Source organism: Balearica regulorum, chromosome 18 (genome assembly GCF_011004875.1).
Source record: "Balearica regulorum gibbericeps isolate bBalReg1 chromosome 18, bBalReg1.pri, whole genome shotgun sequence".
Lineage (NCBI taxonomy): Eukaryota > Metazoa > Chordata > Aves > Gruiformes > Gruidae > Balearica > Balearica regulorum.
In genome coordinates, this window is record NC_046201.1 from 2919130 (window position 1) to 2937236 (window position 18107).

The 18107-nt window shown below is 44.7% G+C and overlaps 2 protein-coding genes across 7 annotated transcripts in view; both read left to right on the forward strand.

Moving 5' to 3' along the window:
• The window catches only part of ABCA5 (ATP binding cassette subfamily A member 5), a 34212-nt gene extending 23830 nt beyond the window's left edge, over positions 1 to 10382 (forward strand). For all 6 annotated transcript variants that reach the window (XM_075770302.1, XM_075770303.1, XM_075770299.1 and 3 more), the window contains 14 exons: positions 190 to 327; positions 842 to 916; positions 1474 to 1565; positions 2251 to 2377; positions 2473 to 2590; positions 2698 to 2789; positions 2945 to 3120; positions 3688 to 3763; positions 3848 to 3942; positions 4347 to 4466; positions 4676 to 4825; positions 5801 to 5880; positions 6126 to 6181; positions 6905 to 10382. In XM_075770302.1, coding sequence (XP_075626417.1) covers positions 190 to 327; positions 842 to 916; positions 1474 to 1565; positions 2251 to 2377; positions 2473 to 2590; positions 2698 to 2789; positions 2945 to 3120; positions 3688 to 3763; positions 3848 to 3942; positions 4347 to 4466; positions 4676 to 4825; positions 5801 to 5880; positions 6126 to 6181; positions 6905 to 7012 — 1503 coding nt within the window. In that variant the 3' untranslated portion in view covers positions 7013 to 10382. The remainder of the gene's footprint in view (positions 1 to 189; positions 328 to 841; positions 917 to 1473; positions 1566 to 2250; positions 2378 to 2472; positions 2591 to 2697; positions 2790 to 2944; positions 3121 to 3687; positions 3764 to 3847; positions 3943 to 4346; positions 4467 to 4675; positions 4826 to 5800; positions 5881 to 6125; positions 6182 to 6904) is intronic.
• The window catches only part of LOC142604455 (ATP-binding cassette sub-family A member 9-like), a 28352-nt gene continuing 19867 nt past the window's right edge, over positions 9623 to 18107 (forward strand). Inside the window, 7 exon segments of the mRNA XM_075771092.1 lie at positions 9623 to 9629; positions 11286 to 11323; positions 12192 to 12396; positions 15336 to 15448; positions 15970 to 16180; positions 16411 to 16559; positions 17669 to 17895. Of these exon segments, the coding sequence (XP_075627207.1) occupies positions 9623 to 9629; positions 11286 to 11323; positions 12192 to 12396; positions 15336 to 15448; positions 15970 to 16180; positions 16411 to 16559; positions 17669 to 17895 (950 nt within the window).

Here is an 18107-nt window from a genome sequence, read left to right on the forward strand (position 1 = left end):
GTTATTTTCTTTAACGGTGTGTCCTTAATGCAGAAGGAGTTTGAAACGTTTATCAATGTCTTTGTACTACTGTTATATCCTAAATGATAAAAGCTTTAAAAAATGTGCCTCAAATTAGATAACATATGTTTGGAGAGCCTGAACAGAATGAAAATGGACTTTTTTTTTTCCCCCTTTTGTCTTGTGCAGACAGCCTTGCTCTGTACAGTTGTCACTGAAGTGGCCTTTTTTCTGGACTATTACCTGGTGACCACCATCCTGCATTATGTCTTCTCCATCTTCATTCCTATTTATCCCCTCATTGGCTGTCTGATTTGTTTTATCAAGGTAAGGGGACACAAGAAATCTTCTCCAGAGCATTTGTAGGTGGCTGGGGTTGGGTGGGCGTCTTTAATGATAACGAGACAGCAGAGACCTGCCCAGTGGTGTAATGTCACCCGTAGCCATTCCATATGTGAAGAGTAACAACTGCTGGTGAAAAGTCACTTTTTTTTTTTTCTCCCCTGTAAGCAGTGTGTTGCGATTTTAAAATGAGGAAGGAAGCGAGTCTTCCATTAAATATCTAAAGGAAAACCGTGCGTTTCTCGGCCTGCAGAGTTGAGCGAACGCAGTGATGGGAGATGGATTGGTTGGGAGTTGGTGGCTTTAAACTGGGAGCAGCCCCAGGGACTTTGATGGAAGTTTACTGGTGTCAGACTTGTGCGAGCAGGGTCTCTGCAGAGCTCAGAAAGTGCTTGAGCAACATAACTTAAATGACTGGTTTGAGATTAAAGTGCAGTGTGGAATATGCAGTCCCTGGTAGGTGATTATTTACCTGAAGGTGGGTTTTTTGTGCTGTCAGGTCTCATGGAAAGGCAAACGAAAGAACGGAGGATACTACGACCCGTGGGACCGGCTCCTGGTAGCAGTTATAGCTGTAAGTATGATTATTTGATTATTTGCCATATTTGCTGTAGAGAATTGCTGACTCCTGCTGGGAGGCCCCTTCTGTTCAGGCATCTTTATTAATAAAAGATTTGATATAACGCTGAGCATCACTGGAGCCTGCAGCTCTGCATCCTGTGGTGGCGTGAACAGTATCAGTAAAAGCTGCTGTGCCTACCAGGTCAACATCTGCTGCTTCAGTGGTCTTATTAACGGTGCCAAAATTAATCCTGATTATTCTGGGAGTCCGTGCAGGTGGAGCAAGAACTCCAGAGCAGGGGACGGTCCCTTCTCTCTCCAAAACCCCCAAATAATTGCCATGAAATCTTAGCAGAGTCTGGCTGTCGACCCACTGAGCAGCGCCTAACGCTGTATTTCATCTTCTTGGAAACATCGGCACGTCTGTGGTGGCGAAGAGCTGGAGCTTCTTGTCACTCATCGCGCTGGTGGGGTCACCTATGGGGTCACCTATAGGGTCACCTATGGGGTCACCAGCCTCGCAGGGCTGGCAGCACTCCGGGTAACCAGAACTGTTTTTGTCCGTTTTAGCCCTATTTGCAGTGCGCCGTGTGGCTCTTCCTACTGCGGTGTTTTGAGCTGAAGAATGGAGGGAGGACAGTTAGAGAGGATCCATTTTTCAGGTGTGTCTCTGTTGAATAGACTTTTAAAAAGTAATAGTCCAAAGAAGCCGTTTTTAAAACCGATGCTGGTGATTCAGCTGGAATATGCAGCTATGGGCGATATTGCAGAAAATAAAATACCTGTGGTTATAGCCCATCCCAAGTGTCTAAAGATTTTCTTCTCCTAACTTTAGTTGTCTGAAATTCAGTCAATAAAGTGCAGAAATATTATTTTTACTTCCTTTTAAGTTATATGAGTGCAATGTCAGGAATTTTATAAGGACATCTGCCGTATGAAAACAGGCGTGATGGCAGGGTTTAATGCCTGTTATGATGGTGCATAGCAGGAGGCAGCACCCGTGCGCTGCAGGGAAGGTTGAGCCGCGCTGCAGCTGCCCGCTGGGGCGGCGATGACGTGTCCCTAACGAAGCAGATCCCGTTCCGAATTTCCTTTCCCTCTGCGCGGCTAGAGCTGCGTACCCCAGCAGAGAGCTCGGCACAAAGATGACGAAGCTGCGATCGCCGACAGCTCTTTCTGCTCTTTTGGGGCTTCTCCGGTGCGCTGCGTAAATGTGTTACCGCTGGGTTTGGCAAACACAAACTGCTTGCCGCATCAAAGCAGCGAGCAAACCTTGACCGATTTCTCTGACAGCTTTATTCCACCTGAATGCCGAGCGGAGGCATCACGTTATTTTCTTCCCCTTAGAAAATGTTTCACAAAAACCAGAACCTGGAAGTTCCCAGACGTCCCGCATGATGAGAACGAAGATGAAGACGTGAAGGCAGAGAGGCTGCGAGTCCAAGAAATACTGAGCAGCCCCAAAAGCGAGGAGGTAATGCTGCGCGCCCGCGGGCGCTACCCGCACCCCAGATCCGGAGGTTTCCCGGAGCTGCTGGGATCTGCAGCCACTTCCCTCTTCTCTACTAGATGCCAGCAATCCTGGTCAGCAGCTTGCACAAAGAGTTTGATGAGAGAAAGGAATTTCTTCTGGGGAGAAAAATAAAGAAAGTGGCAACAAAACATGTGTGTCTCTGCGTAAAAAAAGGTTGGAGTTAAATTACTTGCTGTTGAGCTGGTTTATTTACAAAGATGACTCTTGAATCCATTGACCTGACCTCCCGGGCAATGTTCTGTGTGTCATCCATCCTTTAGGAGAAATACTGGGCTTGTTAGGGCCCAACGGAGCTGGGAAAAGCACGCTAATTAATATGCTCGTTGGAGAGATTGAGCCAACCAGTGGGCAGGTATGCTACATGCTGCAAACTAAATAAAAAACCAAATCTGTATTTAACTTTTATTATTATTATTGCAAGCAATCCCAAGTGTTTTTTGCTAAAACTTTACAAAACCAATTCTGAAACTTATGTTATTGAGTAAAGTCTGTACCTTTCCCTTGAAGGTTCTGATGGGAGATTATTCTTTTGGACTGAACAGCGAAGATGACTCGGTGAAATTTGTGGGATACTGTCCTCAAACGAATCCGCTTTGGCCAGATATCACATTGCAGGAACACTTTGAAATTTATGGCGCTATCAAAGGAATGAGTCAGACTGATGTTAAGGAAGTCATAAAACGGTAAGTAGTTTATTACAGAAATGTTTAAGGTTTTAGCTGTATTTTTCTTAGGGCTTTTTTTTATCCGCCCCCCCAACTCCTAAGGCAATATTTCTGTCCATTTATGTTTGATTGGATCTTTTCAGCAAATTCAGCAAGTGTGAATTTGTAGATTAGGAGATACAGATTCAGCCACACAAAATTCAGCTGGTATTTATGGTGGATTTTTTTTGCTGTGGTTTTTATTTGGTGTTGGTTGTTTTTTGGGGGGGGTTTTTGGTTTGGTTTGGTTTTGTTTTGTTTTAAAGTTATGAAGTGCTAACGATGACCTTTGCAGAGGCTGCGAGGATGGTGAGTCCCGGGCTCGGAGCCATTTCTTGGTTGTCACCTCCTCTGGGACCACAGGGCAGGAGGTTTTTATGGAAACACCCAGCTCCAATTCTGCTTATTGCTTTGCTTTTTTTATACTTTCTATCCAAATATTTGGAACTGAGCTCTTTAAATGAGAGGTTAGCATACTGTGTGATGAGGGGGGAGCCGAACCATCACCCTCTCAGCTGTTCACATGCAGTCCTCCCCCTTCCGCAGCATCGCGAGTGCCCTGGATTTGAAAGACCACCTGCAGAAGACAACGAAGAAGCTGGGCGTAGGGCTGAAACGCAAGGTATGGGGGAGCTTCTCGAGGCGCCGTGTTGGGTGTCTCCAGCAGCTGCTGTGTCCTTACCCCTTCTCTCTGCCTTCCCCCCAGCTGTGCTTTGCCCTGAGCATGCTGGGCAACCCCCGGGTCACGCTCTTGGATGAACCATCAACGGGGATGGATCCAAAAGCCAAGCAGCACATGTGGTGAGTGCCACCAGGGCCGTGTTGGCCACCGGCTTGTGTCTTTTTGGGAATTTCCCTACTTTTCGTCTGCGTTAGCCCCGTTAGAGCTAGGGAGAGCCGTAGACAGGGAATCAACCCGACCTTCATGGCAGGTGCACTTCATCTGTGCCCTCTCCCAAAATAGCGTTAAAAGCTTGAAAGTCAAAAGGAATCTTTAAAATAATAGAAGGAGTATGAGGTTTGAGTCATCTTTGTGAAAAATTCAGGTGTTAATTGTTGCTGTGGGAGTATTACTGGTCCATGAAATACATGGTTTGTGTTTGACCATCACGGTCCTCTTTTCCTACTCACCCAGGATTTACTGGTAGGTGCCAAATGTTTCATTCAGGGATTTTTTATTTTTTTTTTTTGGTTATATTTTGTAGGCGGGCAATTCGAGCAGCATTTAAAAACAAGGAGAGAGCAGCTATCCTGACCACTCACTACATGGAAGAGGCAGATGCTGTCTGTGACCGTGTGGCCATCCTGGTGTCCGGGCAGCTCAGGTACCGCCGGAGCCCTCCCCTGTGGGCGGGTGTTGTGGCAGGGAGGATAGGACAGCTGTCAACTAGGATATATTGATATGAAAATACAGATAGACAATTTGTTTGCACCTTAAACTTGGAGAAAAATTAAACTTAAACTGCAAAAAGGGTCTGTTTAGAAGTTATTTTTGTTATTAGTTATACTCTTATTTTCTCTCTGCAATTGGTAGATGTATAGGTACTGTCCAACACCTGAAGAGTAAGTTTGGCAGAGGATACTTCTTGGAAATGAAATTAAAAGAAACAGCAGATGTACAGCAGGTGGAGTATCTGCAGAGCCAGATCTTGCACATCTTCCCAAACGCGAATCGTCAGGAAAGGTGAAGTTTAACAAACACGCAGAAAACGTTGATGTTAATACAAGCCCCTGATTTCTCAACAGCAACTTGGTGCCAAGTAGGCAATGCCATGATAGTAAAATGTATAAAAAATATTTACACATAGCTTAAAAAACAAAAAGAGGAAGGGTTTTGCAGGCCAGCAAAAGCTGCCAGGGCAGTGGCTGCGAGCCCTGCGTGCAGAAGTTCAGCGTGGAGGAAGCAAAACTCAATGTCTGCATAGCTGTTGCCTGATGGCTTCCTCCTCGGTCAGGGTCGCTGGGAAAATCTGAGTCACTGAGTCTCTGACCCTTACCTAGAAATGTCTGAATGTTTTCTGGGGGTACCTCAAAGTTTGAGGGCAGGTTGGTTGGGTTTTTTCCCCGAACAGCTTAGAATTTCTGCCGTATGAACTCGAGGGTCTGGCTCGGTGACCGCTGATGACTCTCCAGAAAGGACAGTGCCGGCATTGTGTAAGGAGCCTTCTTCAGGTCAGGAGGTTTGGAAGAGAGTTCATTTTTCAGAAGCAAATGCGTGGGGTAGAGCAATTCCCTGTTCTGGAGTCTGGGTTGCAGGAACCGCTGGATGATGCAAAGTCCCAAGAGATCCTGTGACCTCCCTCTAAGTTCATTTGAAAGGCAAAACCTCATAACTTTGGGAATGCTGGGCAGCGATTTTTCTTTCATTAGTTTATAGGCAGAATATAAATGTTTGAACCTTAGCTGAAGAGTGTATAAATCATAGAGCGGTCTCAGGGGGATCTCAGCTGGTGTACCTGGACCTGGATCCTTGAGACAGGTTATAAACCAGCCAGTCTCCTGGAGCCGCAGCGTTCCTGTTGCCTTGGATGATGATGACTAGTCAGAGTGCCTGGAGTAACCTTCAGAAAATGAGTTTAAATCCACTCACTTGGATATTAATATTTCTGCTTTGAGTAATTTTACCTGAAGCTAAATTCACTTTTTTTCTTTGTTCTAGTTTTGCTTCTATTTTGGCATATAAAATTCCTAAAGAAGATGTACAGTCACTTTCACATTCTTTTTCCAAGCTGGAAGAAGGTAATTAAGCACTTGCCATGCTTCACATACATTAATCATTTTGTCTTCTATAACTGACACATTTGCCATGCGGTGGCATTTTTGCCTTTCTGTTTCAAATCCATTTAATTTATTTTTTCTGCTGTTAATGGTTTCCCAACTCTGTTTCTTTTGAAATGAAGAATAAGTGCTTAAAATGCTTTAAATCCAGATCTGTTAGATAGCACAGTATTCCTAAATGTGCGCTCTCGTTAATTCTTTAACAGTAAAACACACCTTTAACATCGAGGAGTACAGCTTTTCTCAGGCAACACTGGAGCAGGTATGTTAAAGCAAATTATATTTCGTGGAAGTAAACCCTGCCATGCGAAGGTGTTGCAGGTTTTTTGACGGAGTTTTCGCAGGCGTCCTGGGTGGATTCGCTTTGCCCCTGCCACGCAGGAGTCGTGCATCCAGTCTGGGCGAGCCGTAGAGGATGGGGAGGGGGTGCTGAGCCCTGCGCAGGCAGCTTGTCCCCCCTCCTGGCTTTCAGGCAGCTGGGGCCGCGCTGCTGATGCCTGTTTGGGTGTTTTGGGGGAACTGAAGTCCCCTTTTCTGAAGTGAATTGGGACTGCCAGATCCCCTGCTCCTCTTTATTCCCATTTTCTCCTTCAAAAATAAGATGCCGACTGCAGTGACTGGAGCAAAATAAATTTGAGGTGTTAGTGGAAGTGCCGCTCTGATTTATTCAAATGACAGGCACTGCTGTTCATTTCGGAAAGGAGGGTGAAGCTGAGGCTTATTATTGCTTATTCTGGGTTAGTTATTGCTGACGATAAATGTCCTTCAGCGTGTATTCGGTTCAACTTCCTTTTCATTGTGCTCTTGAAAAAATGAGGTGGGAGCGTAGGAGCAAGGAGAAAAAACCCAAAATGCTAAAAACTTCCTACGTGGAGATGAAGCAAGACATTCAATACTTGTGAGGTTTTTAGCATGAATTCTATTTGTGACAAAGAAAGCTCCTACAAGGACCGTGGTGTATTTGCATCCTTTCTGTCTGTCCCAGGTTTTCGTGGAGCTTGCTAAGGAGCAGGAGGAGGAGGACAGCAGCTTCGGCACCCTGAACAGCACGCTGTGGTGGGAGAGGACGCAGGAAGACCGAGTCGTTTTCTGAGCTCCTTATGGTCCAGAGCTGCTCAGCAGCTCGTGTTTTGTGCCAGCGATGATCCTCTGCGCACACGTTTGCACGTGAGCGTGGAAAACTTCGGAGCTGGGATGGACAAGGAAAATCGTATTTGGAAGCATTGAGCATGTTCCACCATCCTGGCCTTAGGAATAACGCTGGAATAGCGGTGAGCGTCCCCACCGTTATTCTGGCTGATCTGAAATTCCTTCTCCCCTCGCTGTTTCCCGGTTTGCATTGAGCGAGAAGCCGCTGCCACGACAGTCGGTCATCTCCTGGTGTTGGTCACTTGTGCAGGAGCACCCTTCTGCCTTCCTCCCTTGGCCGTGCTGCGCCGGCATCGGAGCTGGCTGCTTGAGGTTGGGCTGGTGCGATTGGAAAATCGTGCATTTGAGCAAAACCAGTTGCCGCTGGAGCATCCCGCCCCGCGGGACCAACTCACTGGTTCGCAGGGTCGTGCCGTGCCCCCTGCCCTGAGTTGGGCATTGGTGCCCGCCCGACGAGGTGCCGTGCAGACACGTGTCCCCACAAGGTCCTGCTCCCCCGCCGGCTGACCCATCCCTGCTTATGCTTAGAAGATGCACCTGCTTAAGAAGAGAGGGGAAAAACCACTCCAAAGCAATTGTATTCACTGCAAAGAGGGTCCTGAATTACACTGCGAGCTTAGCCTGGTGTCCAGCCGCTGTGAAAATGTTCATTCACGGATATAATACGGCACTCGTCGACACTTAGATCCCTTTCTATCGCACGTTGGCAAATGGGGCCGACTCGTGCTGCGGTTCTGGGTGGCATTGGTGTTTGTTATGCATGCGCTGTCGGGTTAAAGGGGGTGTACAGAAGTGGATGTTTTCTTTCCCCCGCTTGGTAAAAGTACAAAGACATAACTGTGTAGTTATGGGGTTTGCAGAGATGTGAGTATTTCTCGTCTTCATTAAAAACAGTCTAATCCTTTTGTTGGGTGTAACAATGTGTATCCTGCCAGCTGGTTTTAGAGACAGTCCTTTTTAGATGTTTTCATTTTTCTTGACAGTGAATTCATGAGCACATGCAACAGTACTTCCTAATCCATTGCTATTACCTTGTGATAGCAATAAGTAAGGCAGTAATGTGCTCAGCGCAGAACGTTTGCTTTGTCCTGGCCTGGCAATTTTTCATTCACCTTCCTAAATCCAAAATAAAAAGATCCAAATTCACAACCTCGTTGGTAGGAACGGTGCCTTTGTTTGCATAGAAGCACTAAGAAGAGCAGAGTATATAATCCTTTATCCTAAGACGTGACAGATGTATGTTGAAAATACATTATTTTGTTTTTTCTACACAAAGCCATCGTCACTTTTTTTAGTTTTATAGGGTGAAATAAAAGATTGTTAACAGTTCATTGTGTTCTGCAATGAACAAATATAGAGATGCATTTGTATCGGAACATTGGCTTCATAAGTCATATCAATTATATATTTTCACATTAAAGTTAGAAAAGACCTTTGTTTTTCTTGCGAAAACTCAACAAACTGTGGGTTAAGGTGGTTCTGTGTCATGTTTATAATTATCAGGCAATAATGTATGCTAGATGTCTGATAATGGTTTGTTACCGCGTTGAGCCAAATTCTGTTTTCATTAGTTTCCTACTCTACTCTGAGGAGATGTGAACTCTCGATGTAAAACTTTTGCTTCCTCTTTCCTACTTGTAGATTGCATATAAATGTACAGATTTTGTTTCATAGTTCAAATTTGAGCCCAAGAACTGCAGAAACACCTGGACGTCCCGATTGCTTCCCCAGGGGAAGGTTCCTTCCCTTCGGGAGCGCGGAGCGTGACTCTGCCCGTTCTGATGAGCCCTGAGCCGTGGTCCTTGCGTACGCCCGACCTTCCTGTGCTGGAAACAAAACCGAGGTAAAGAACCAGGATTACAGCACCAGCCTCGAAACTGCAGTTCCAGAAGCCCTTCTAGGGCTGACGCTTCCCTGTAAGCAAAGAAAAATGACTCAAATTCAGCTCTTTTTGTTTGTGTAGCCTTTTGTTTAGCCCCTGGGAACCCCCAGCCCGTTGCTCCCAGCTGCATCCCTGCTGCTGGCCGGTGTCTCTGAGCATTTTCCTTTATTTGAAGTAAAGGTGGGACCCGGAATTTTGTCTCGGGATATTTTCCCGTGTCTGTACGTACAAGCTAAGAGCGTCTTCCCCAGATCCCATATTTCTTCCATCTCTGTAAATGGTGTTTCAGCCGAGTGTCACTTGCACATCTGTCCATGCACAGCACGCCCTTTTCATGTGAACTTAGGAAAGTACAGTTGTGACCAGTTAACCTTGAAGTCTTAATGTTATTCTTTAACTTAGAGTTAATAGTCTGTAAAATAGTTCTGTGCTGTCTAGATTACATCACCTTATTTAAAATAGTGTCTTATTTTCTAACATTTCAAGTGGATCATATGAAACCTTTCATTAGCAGCTAGATTTGCTCCGTTTGGTACTATTCTTGTTTACCCTGGAGTAACCCAGTTGATGGTGGCACTGTGTTCGTGCAGCTACACGTGCAAAGAATTCGGCTCGTGAAGTTAACTGCGTATTTGGGGTGGGATCTTTTTGCTGTGGTGACATCACGTGTCAATGTGGCGTAAGACGCCACCCCAAAACATCACTGTAGTCATAGTATATTGTATCAGAAGTCTTTCAAAGTGTCGTATGATGTCTGTAATTGCCAGAATAGGGAAAACACATGCAAAATTAATCCACAGAATCCCCTGGAAATGCGAGAGCTTTACTCCAGCAATTTTAAGTCCCTCTGTTGAGCTGTTAGCGGTGACATGCCAAATCCCAGCCGTACAGTGCGCACACCCAGTTTGTGCTCTAGGAGATAAAACGGAGCCGAGGCAGCTGGATTTGGGCTGACTGCGGGACTTGGGGCAAATCAGGTCACTTTGTGCCGCCGTTCCCAGGTACGACGGGTTGCAGTTACCTCGCAGGGTTGTTGTGAGAAATCGTTAGCTAGTACATCCAAAACGTGCAAAATGCATTTACTTTGTGGTGGTGTTATAAGGTTGTGTTTTTATATGGAGGAATTGAATGTGTCTGATTTTGTTTACGTTACCAAGAAAAGCCCTTATTTAAAAATATCTCTGTGTAGCGAGTGAAGTCGTTTATGTAGCCAGTATCCAGTACTCTGGTAGCAGAAACAGAAGGTGATGGGTCTAAAGGTGACACGTTTGTAATACTCCTCCTGATACTGCCGTCAGGCGCTTGGAATCATTTGCAGTTTATTTTATACACCAGTCTTTCTTTTACCACTTTTTGCTGTATTTATAAAGCTGAGGTTTGTCCTTTTCCACCAGAAAGTACTACCAAAATAAAGATGGATTGGATTGTTAAATGCTCGTGTTTTTATCGTGCGTGTGTTTTGCCGTGCTAGGAATAGGGGATTGTTTTCAAAAGCCTTTGCTGTCCCTTGGAGCGTGCCGGGCACGGGGGCTCGGGCAGAGCGTGGTGGGGGGCTCTCGGCATGGCTGGGGGCATCAGGTTGCAGTAGTTGCATATTTTTAATTGGATTTGGGCAATTGCAGCATTGCAACACTTCGGATTCAACCGCCCGCAGTCGGGTAACGTTTTGCAGCCAGATTAATAGAGCCCGACTTCGGGCTGTTGCTAGAAGTGACCCCACGGGAGCTGCGTGCTCCTGGCACACCGCGTCTTGCATCTGCGGGGATGAATCATGTTCATCCGCTTGAAAATTAACCCCACCGAAAAAAATAATTCACGGATCCGTGCCCAAGACAAACTCACTGGGTGGCTGGATGGGTGCTCGCTCCGGCACAGGGGAAGTCGGAACACGAAACCCTGGTCTACAGGGATGAAGCACGCTGCCTGCCTCCTCGGCTGCCGCACAGGACTGCCAGCGCCGGCGTGACCCACCGCCAAGGAGGAGGAGAGAGGAGGTCCACCCCCAGCCCTGCGCGTCCTCGGCGAAGGACCTAGCAAAGTGGAAGGGGGTTGCGCGCCCTGGACCCCTCGGTGGGGAGGAAGGTAACCCCATAGGAATTTAATCTGAACTTGGTGAAGGTTCCCAGGTTTTCACGTAATAGTTTGTCTTTAATGGCATGTTAAAGGCAGCATGCCATTTATTTTATTTATTTTTTTTAAATAAAATTTTAAAATTTGCCTTGGAGTGGGATACTTGAGCAGCAGAGCCAGGAGCAGCACCCGGTACACGGGATGGGAATCCCCAAGGAGCGCTCTTAGCAGGCATCATTTTTATGTTAAAATGCGTTTTCTGTAGATAACACGCAGACACGCCAGGCCTCCACGCTGCATCAGGTATTGCCAGCACACTATGGCACGGGGTACGTGTCAGAAATAGTATTTTCTTGGTGAAGTTCGTCTCGGATGTGCTTTTTGCGGTTACGAGCAGCCTTCCCCGGTTCTCACTTGTTGCCCGATCGGAAGGGGTGCAGGAAAGTGCCTGCTCATCTAAATGAGCTCATTCCTTGCCAATGAGTAAATCGGCAGCTGCAGAAGAGCTACGGCCTTTTGTTGAGCAACAACCAGACGGCTTTTGTGGTTTTAGTCAGCTCTGCAAATCAGATGCAAAGTCTTTGAGTTGTTGAAGTTCCAGGACAGCCAAATTCCTTTAACTACTTGAACTGTCGTGTGGCTGTACACCCTTCCAACTCATTTGGATTTCCTGGCTTATATGATTTCGTCACCTCCCTGTTTTGAACGCAGATCCATTGGAAAACTATTTTTTAAAAAAAACCCAGCTGTGTGGCAGCTGCTGGAAGAGCAATTAAAAGGAGTGGAAACTAAAAAAAAAAAAAAAAAAAAAAAATTATTAAAAACAAAGGGGAAAAGAGAAACAAGAAATAAAAATCCAGTTGGTCCTTGGATGCAGGATTTACATCTGCAGAGGAAGGAGTGCTTGCTGACTCAGACTCTGAGCAAGATGGGGAGAAGGCAGTGAAGTTTTCCCTCCAGAGAAGTTCAGGCAGGGGCGAAGGTGCTTTGCCACCCATCAGGAGCTCCCATTCACCTTGTCTCAGGGCACACAGCTCTCCTCTTGCAACAATCCCCAGGACTTGTACGCCTGGTAGAAACACGCTGTTATATTGCGCGCAATGCACATGTCGTATTAAATACTGCAAAATGTAGTCTTAATATCTGCAAGCTCTAGGCCAGCTGGTTGTAGGTGTTGCTCACTGGTTGGGTCATCGCTCCAGAAGCGTTGAGAGCGTTCGCGCCTCTGGGATCGGACTCTGACGTCAGGCTGGAGAGGGGCACGGCCATTGGGCTCTGCTACGGCGTTGAACCCTCTCCAGGACTACAAAGAGACGAGGAGTCCAGGCATCTCAGAGCTGTAGGAGACGTATTTCTAATGGAAAACACATTACCAGGTAAGGAGTTTCATATTTCTCTTTTGCTAAGAGAAAAATTATACCTAGGGCATTTTCATGCAGAGGTTGTGTTTGCTGATTATTTTTTTCCTTATTGTTTTAATACAGTGTTATTCTGAATGCATAAGAGCTGTACTTTCCAGCTCCGTTCTCTGACAAACGTTGAGCTTTACATCAAAATGTTTAAGAGGCAATGGAGAAAAAAATATTCTACTTTTCTGGGTGCGCATGGATTTTGATTCTCACCACTGAGGTACTTCGGCTGTAGGCAAAGAGCCACAGGTTGAGTGCTGGGTCCTCCCAGCTAACGCTCCCTCGCTTCACTCCTCCTCCTCCAGCCTTGCTATCACCAATAAAGGCTTCTAAAAATGCAGACCCCCAAATTTCACTTCTCTGTATGAATTAGTGGTGAAATTTGATACAGGGTAGGCTTAGAGGTTTTTTGTGGTTTTTTGAGAGTAGGGAAAAAAAAAAAAACCCTGTTTCAAAAATTGTGTGTTAAAGAGTAGAGTCAGTACAAATCTGTCCCGTATTTATCAGGAGGTAAAGACGGGGCTGCGTAGGGGCCAGATGCAGGCGTTTTGCACCTGCAATAACTGGCACACAGGAGGGTATAGAGAGATCGCGTTCACCTTTGCACTCCCCATGTGCAGGGATTAATCTTTGGCTCTCGGAAAGCCGACGGCTCCTCTGGGAAGCACGAGATGCATCGCACACTGCTTTCTTCATAGCCAGCATCAAGAGGTTCCTGCCAGTGCTCCTGAAGAACAACTTGCTTTTAGGAGTTAGACACAATATCCTCTGTTAAGTTTTTATTGGGGGGGGGGGGAAGTCTGAGGAGGTGCCAAATAGGAAATCCCTGAGACAGTAAATAAATGAAGCCGTTGTATGGGACATGCCTTCCCGGGACAGCCTTTGGTACAGCAGAACTGGACGCAGGATCCCAGCAAAAGTTGTTGCAATTCCTGAGGAGCGTGTTCCTGGAGAGCAAGAAGATTGGGTGCGTTTGCTGAGCCCTTGGAAGCGAAATGCTTCCAGAGACATTCAGTTTTGCAAGTGATGCTCTTACTGGTTTAAGGCTTCTCAAACACTGTTGCCTCCAAATACATTTCTGATGTTTGGGTTTGTCTTCTGAATCTGCAGGTTTGAATCTCAGATCTTGTAGAGGCATCTCTCCTGCTTACATTTTGTGTCTTTTGATATTAATTTAAATTTAATTTTTTTCTGATGAAGTTCATGCAGTGTTTGTAGGCAGCATCATTCATTTGACTTTCTGACTTCACATTTCAGCTTCCAGGGGCATTTGCTTCTTGCTCCAAAGGCAAAAGTAAGATTAGAACCAATAGAAAATTAATTGGAATGCTTTAAAAAGTCTTAGATTTGCTCCATCTTTTTTTTTTTTTAATGAAGTGTTTGTTATGTCTGTAGAAATTCAGTGCATTTTTTGCAAGACCATCACATTTTCCATGTCATCCAAAGACTCCAGTGTGAACCTTTTCTTTACTTCCCCAACATCCCAGGCTGGGCTGTTGCTTTCAGTTCACAATGACTGAAATCCAGACCTGGGCAAAAAAAGTAGCACTTCCTAGAAATCCCTTCCTAATTGCCTTTAACCTTCATGGTAGGCTGCAGTGGGGAAGCACAGGAGAAAGCTCCAGGCAGGGAAAGCAGAGCACTGGGGAGATAACCCTTGTAAACAGGGATTCTGGATCCATCACCCCTGGAGTATGCAAATATTTAATTCTTCCAAAAACAAATAATGAACAGAACAGAGTAGTAGAACCCTTTATTAACTCCAGCTGCCCAATCCATGAAACCAGAAATGATGTCCAAGGGAGTGCAATGCGTTTGAGGTTGCTTTGATTTTTTGGTTTCAGCCATTTTAAAGGATTAAAATACAAAAACACGTTCTGAGGTTCCCTCCTCTCCTTCTGGGAAGGTCATGAAACCAGCCACTCTGAAATTGCTGCTGTTCTTGCACAGGGTATTTGCTGCTTGGCCACATGATCAAAGTTGGAGCTGAAACAAATATTCCCCATAAAAATATCCCCCAATAAATACTCCCTGCTCAGTAATTAGGAGGATATAAAGAAACACAGTGGAGTTTTAATGCTGCCCTGTCCTAGCTGTGCTAGTATCATAATTCATTATATTAACATTTGGGTGAAAACATGACAAATTGGTCTCTCACCAGCCTGTTTAAGGGAGGCAGTGGCAGCATCTATTTTAGGCCACTTTTAGCATCCAACCAGTGTTTCTAACGTGGCCTCCTGGGTGGCAGCTGCCTTCCCCCTATAGATGATGTGAGGAGAATGCACGTATGTCATGGGGATGTTTTAGGGTCTAGTTACAATATCCGGAGTAGGTGAGCGGTGGTTTGCCAGTGAATCGCAAGTGTAAGGCAAGACGTAAATTCACTGCGAGAAATGCAGGATCTGAGGGTGAGCTGTATGTGCAACGTAAACTAGAGCTACTGCACCCAGGAGCTGGGCTTGGCAAGGCTGCTGCTGTATGTTTTAAGTATTTTTAATAGCTGCATAAAAAAAGAAAATTAAACTTTATATCTTCTTTTTTCTACATGCCATTCAATCCTCTCGTATTTTTAGTACAGGACAGACTGTTCTCAATTTTATGTAGATGAAGAATCAAACTATAGCCAGTTGAATGCCTCTTTCTACAAAGCCACTTTGGGATGAAGAAGGACAAATCTGTGCACGTGGAACAGGCAGCTGAGTGCGACCCACCTCTCTGTTCCCTTGTGTGATCTCGGACTGTTTCCTTCAAACTTCTCCTTGGTTGTCCAAACTGTAAAATGGACAAAAGCTCTTAACCTTTGGCATGTTATTGGCTTCCTCTGAAGTGGCCTTTACACAAGTAAATATATTCACTTCCAGTGGTCTCTTTTTTTCTGAACGATATTATTTTCTTTCTCATCCTAGCTGGGAAAATGCAGAGGATATTCAAGAAAGCCTCAAAAATACTTCAGCAAACCCGTGCTCTCTTATGGAAAAATATTCTTCTGATGTGGAGGATGAAGACAGAAAGTTTTCAGGTGAGTATCTGTTCTTCCAAAGGGAAGATAGGGTTTCCACTAAGAAGGATTTTTACGTTGCATTGTTTTTATGCTAGGTGATATCTGAGAAGCCTCAGCTGGTAATGTGGTTCTCTGGAAAATGTCAGCAGTTACACTTCTTCCCGTGACGCTACAATACCACGGCATAATGAGGGCTTGTTACAAAGCTGGCGTGTTGCTTTTGGTTGTTTATCCCATTCCTGTACTCTCTAGAAGAACACGATGTCCAATTCATGATTATGAGCGCAAAATTATCAGCAGACCTTGTTGGCACCAGTGCTAAGAAAACATGTTTTTCGCTTGGAACATTCCTTGTATTTTAAAACACCTGTGAAGTAGATCTTTCTCATTTGCAGAAAGAAAGCATTCATGGCCAGAGGAGCTGGACCGTGCAGCCAGATCAGCGCTGCATGAGAAGGGTCCTTGAAGACACTTTCCGTACCAGCCAACCTCCAAGTCACTGTGCTGCCACTGACCTTTACATTTGCTTCCATTTCTAGGAATGGATTACGTCGGTGTTTTTTCTCTTGATAATACAAATATCGTCAAGTATAATATCCCACTACCCGCGACAAGAAATCCCCTACGACTTCCTTGGATGGTTAGATGATCCTGCCTTTAACCCTACGGGATATACACTTGTGTACACACCTGTAACAAACACCACCAGGGAAATAATGAGCAAAGTGGCTTTGGATTCTTCCGTGAAGGGTAACATTGCTCTTAAATCCTTGTAGCTGCAGCGCCTGAACCCACCCTGACACAGTGGGCACCTTGGTCTTCATTGTGGTGGGGGGAGAAAGGGATTTGGACAATACAATTTTTGAGGGTGCAAAGTGTGGCTGGTGCACATTTTCATGTTGTTGCATGACTTAATCAAAGTTTCAGCTGTCATGGTTTTATTCTTTTTTTTTTCTTTTTTTTTTTTTTTTTAATGACAGATATAATGATAGAAGGGGTGGAAAATGAGAAAAAACTGGAAACAAGAGGAATTTTGGAGGAAGGCATTATTGGTGTTGTTTTTAAAGATGACTTCTCCTACCATCTCAGATTTCAAAGCTACAGTGTTGTGTCTCCAAGTGATGCCTTATAACACATTGGTAACAGAATAAATGAAACCAGAGAAATTGATTTAACATTTGAAAAATGCTTATACGGATCTCTGTGTTGCCATGGCACTCAGAAGGGATCAAGGCTGTATATGTGAAATGCTTCAAGAAAGATATGAGTTAGAATTTGAGGTTTTGTTCCCTTTAAAGGGAACAAATGTCAGAGAAAAAAAAGTTAAGAACACATACATGTTATCCCCAGTTCTTGTTGTCCTTGTTCTTGTCCCTTCTATGTCTTATGTCTTGAAAATGAGCATCATTTGTCCACTAATGTACTTCTAACATAGTGCATGGACATGTATTTAATACATTAAAATCTAAATCTGCACACACTCCACATCACTTCTTATTTGACCAAATTCACCCCTAGTTACTGACTAAAAGTAGTAAACTATCAGAAAAAAAAAAACAAAAAACAACTTATTATCAGATCAAAACCCAAGTGAGTTCATCAGCTGATGGGCCAAAAAAAACTTTGCTAAGAACAGGTCTTGAGAGTGGCAATGATGGAGAGGCTATTTATTCTGTCTACACAAGTCAGTAGCTCTTCACAGACATGACCCCAGCTCTGGTGTGCTCTGGATTTCCTAGAGGTGCTCCTCTCCCACCCTCGGCGTTGGGCACATTTACGGTCGCTGAACTCTGTACTCTGAGCTTGGGCTGCCGCCGAAATAGGAGAGCTGAGCGTGGCCGGTTCTTCTGCGCCGTAAAGACAGGGCTGATGCCACATCAGGTGGGCCATGGAGCCAAAGCCACCCACTCCCAGCACTGCGTTATTCTTGGACAAAAATGGCTGGTCCAGGAAAAAGGCTGAGTAAAACTGAATCTTGATTTCCTCTCTCAAATCAAATAAGTTTTCAACCCCTCACGCATACATAAGCATGTATTTGCACATGTATATATGGAAATATTAGATCAAATTATTCTGTTCTTTTTTTTTTTCCTTTTTTTTTTTTTTCCTTTCTCAAAGATACCTGCTCCAATTTTTCAAGTGACTGAAAAAAAAAAAATAATTATAAAAACCTGTTTGTTTTGATGTTGGCGGTTTCATTATAGAAAATCAAATGAATGACTGATCTCTTTTCTTTAGGTGAAAACCAACCATTCTGTCTGGGAAGAGATGAATTCAATTAGTGGCATTCGTCTGAAATCACCCTTGATCAAACCTGTGTATAAACTGGATTATATTTCGTTCTTTATGTACGTTATATTGTCCTTCTACCCATATATGTACTTTTTATCAGTGAAAGTTATAAGAGAGAAAAAGAAGCTCAAGGTATTAATGAGAGCAATGGGTTTGCAAGATCTCGCATTCTGGTAAGTGTCATAGAAATAAACTGTGTAATTACAGGAATTATATTATGTATATAAGATGTATACTAGCTTGCAGGATGGATGTGCGTCTGCTACCACTGCTCAGCTCAAAAGCAGTAGTTCCCCAGACCCCAGCAGCACCATTTGCAATTGCCTAACCACACGTCTGGGCTCCCTGAAGCTACATTTTGCATCTTGTTGAAGCAAAATCTTTG